General features: G+C 35.9%; 1 protein-coding gene across 1 annotated transcript in view; it reads left to right on the top strand.

Moving 5' to 3' along the window:
• MAK (male germ cell-associated kinase) overlaps window positions 1-1567 on the top strand; it is a 44665-nt gene that overhangs the window by 10215 nt on the left and 32883 nt on the right. Inside the window, exon 2 of the mRNA XM_012662459.1 lies at window positions 1133-1244. Coding sequence (XP_012517913.1) covers window positions 1133-1244 — 112 coding nt within the window. The remainder of the gene's footprint in view (window positions 1-1132; window positions 1245-1567) is intronic.

Genomic DNA, 1567 nt, shown 5'->3' with positions numbered 1-1567 from the left:
CTGCATGTTGAAAGCATTTTTAATTGCTCTTCTTAATTAATCCAATCAATTGTGCTGAAATAAAGATGTTAGAAAATGTTGAAATTATGGTAAAGTTTAAAAGCTTAAAATGATAACCTCTAAAACATAGTATGTCCTCAGGATCGAAGAATCAGTTGCTGATCGCTTTAATTGGTAGCCTGGCAGAGATTAATATTTCAGCCCTAATTAAGCCCTTATTAGGATCTTACTGTAGACTCTGCCATAAAATACCATAAAAAGCTGCACTGTCCTGTACAGTAGCCAGTAATCAGATGTGGCTATTGCGCTCTTGAAATGTCTGAACTGAGCTGTGTTGTAAATGTAATATAAATTTCACACCACATTTTGAAAACTTGTTATAAAAATTAAATTGATCTTATATTGAATACCCGTTGAAATAATATTTGGTATATATTAGATTAAATATGTTGTTAAAATTAATTTCACCTGTTTCATTTGCTTTTTTTGATGTGGCTACTAGAAAAATGTTAAGGACGTTAAGTCAGTGGTCCCCAACCTTTTTTGGCACGGGGTTGGGATGGGGCCTGAGCTCAGGCGGTGACATCACCGCTATAAATACAGATGAAGCTTCTTCAGCTGCCCCACCGTTCACCTGGTGCTGTGCTCCACCCACCACGCCCCCCCATTTTTCCACGGACAGTGGGGGTGGGGTCGGGGGCGGTGCAGCTCTGCGGCCAGGATGTTGGGGACCACTGACATAAGTGGCTCGTTTGTGGCTCTTGTATTTCTGTTGTATAGCTCCAATATGCAGACTACAGCTGAAGCATTTATGTGGCGAAAACTCTTGAAGCCTACCTGATACAGCTTTGCATGCTTGGTTTATCTGATAGTGATTCAGTTTTCCAATTTACTTTGCTCCTCTTTGGACAGTTTAGAATTTAGCTGTTGAATATGTGTGTAATATATTTAGTTTTGGATTTGAGTTTTTGCCAAACATAAAACGAAAAACCCTAATTTTCACGTTTTAAATTTTTGACCTTTAACACTGTAAATCTATACATCATACCTTTAGCCAGTATCATGAAGCCAACAGAGGCTCCAAGACAGGAGGAATATAAATCTTTGGATTGATTGGTTGGTTGCTTAACAGTATTACATGACTCTGTGTTCATTTCTTCACAGAAACAAGTTTTTCCCTGAGTCAGTCATCAGAAATATTATGTACCAAATATTGCAAGGCTTGGCTTTTATCCATAAACATGGTAGGTTCTTTCTAAGTCTCATTTCTCTGCCTCTTTAGATTACTGTCAAGATTGTACACAGAAATTGTATATGAACTGTTAAATAATATTCTATTGGATAACTACAAGTTTGGGGTATATGCCTATACATACTGACTTTTTTATTTAAAAGAATTTAGAATTTCTTTAGTCCTTTATGATATAAAGTGAAATTTCTATAATCTATAACTCTCTTCCTATAATCTATAACTATTAAAAAGTTGAATTTTTTAACAATTTGATCATCAGACCTTAGTCATCCTAAACCCAACTTGCAACCTTTATTCCCCTAATTTATTATGGAA

This window comes from Propithecus coquereli, unplaced genomic scaffold (genome assembly GCF_000956105.1).
Source record: "Propithecus coquereli isolate 6110/MARCELLA unplaced genomic scaffold, Pcoq_1.0 Scaffold767, whole genome shotgun sequence".
NCBI classification, from domain to species: Eukaryota; Metazoa; Chordata; class Mammalia; order Primates; family Indriidae; genus Propithecus; species Propithecus coquereli.
Note: the sequence above shows the minus strand (reverse complement) of the source record. Positions and strands in the feature narration are given on the sequence as shown.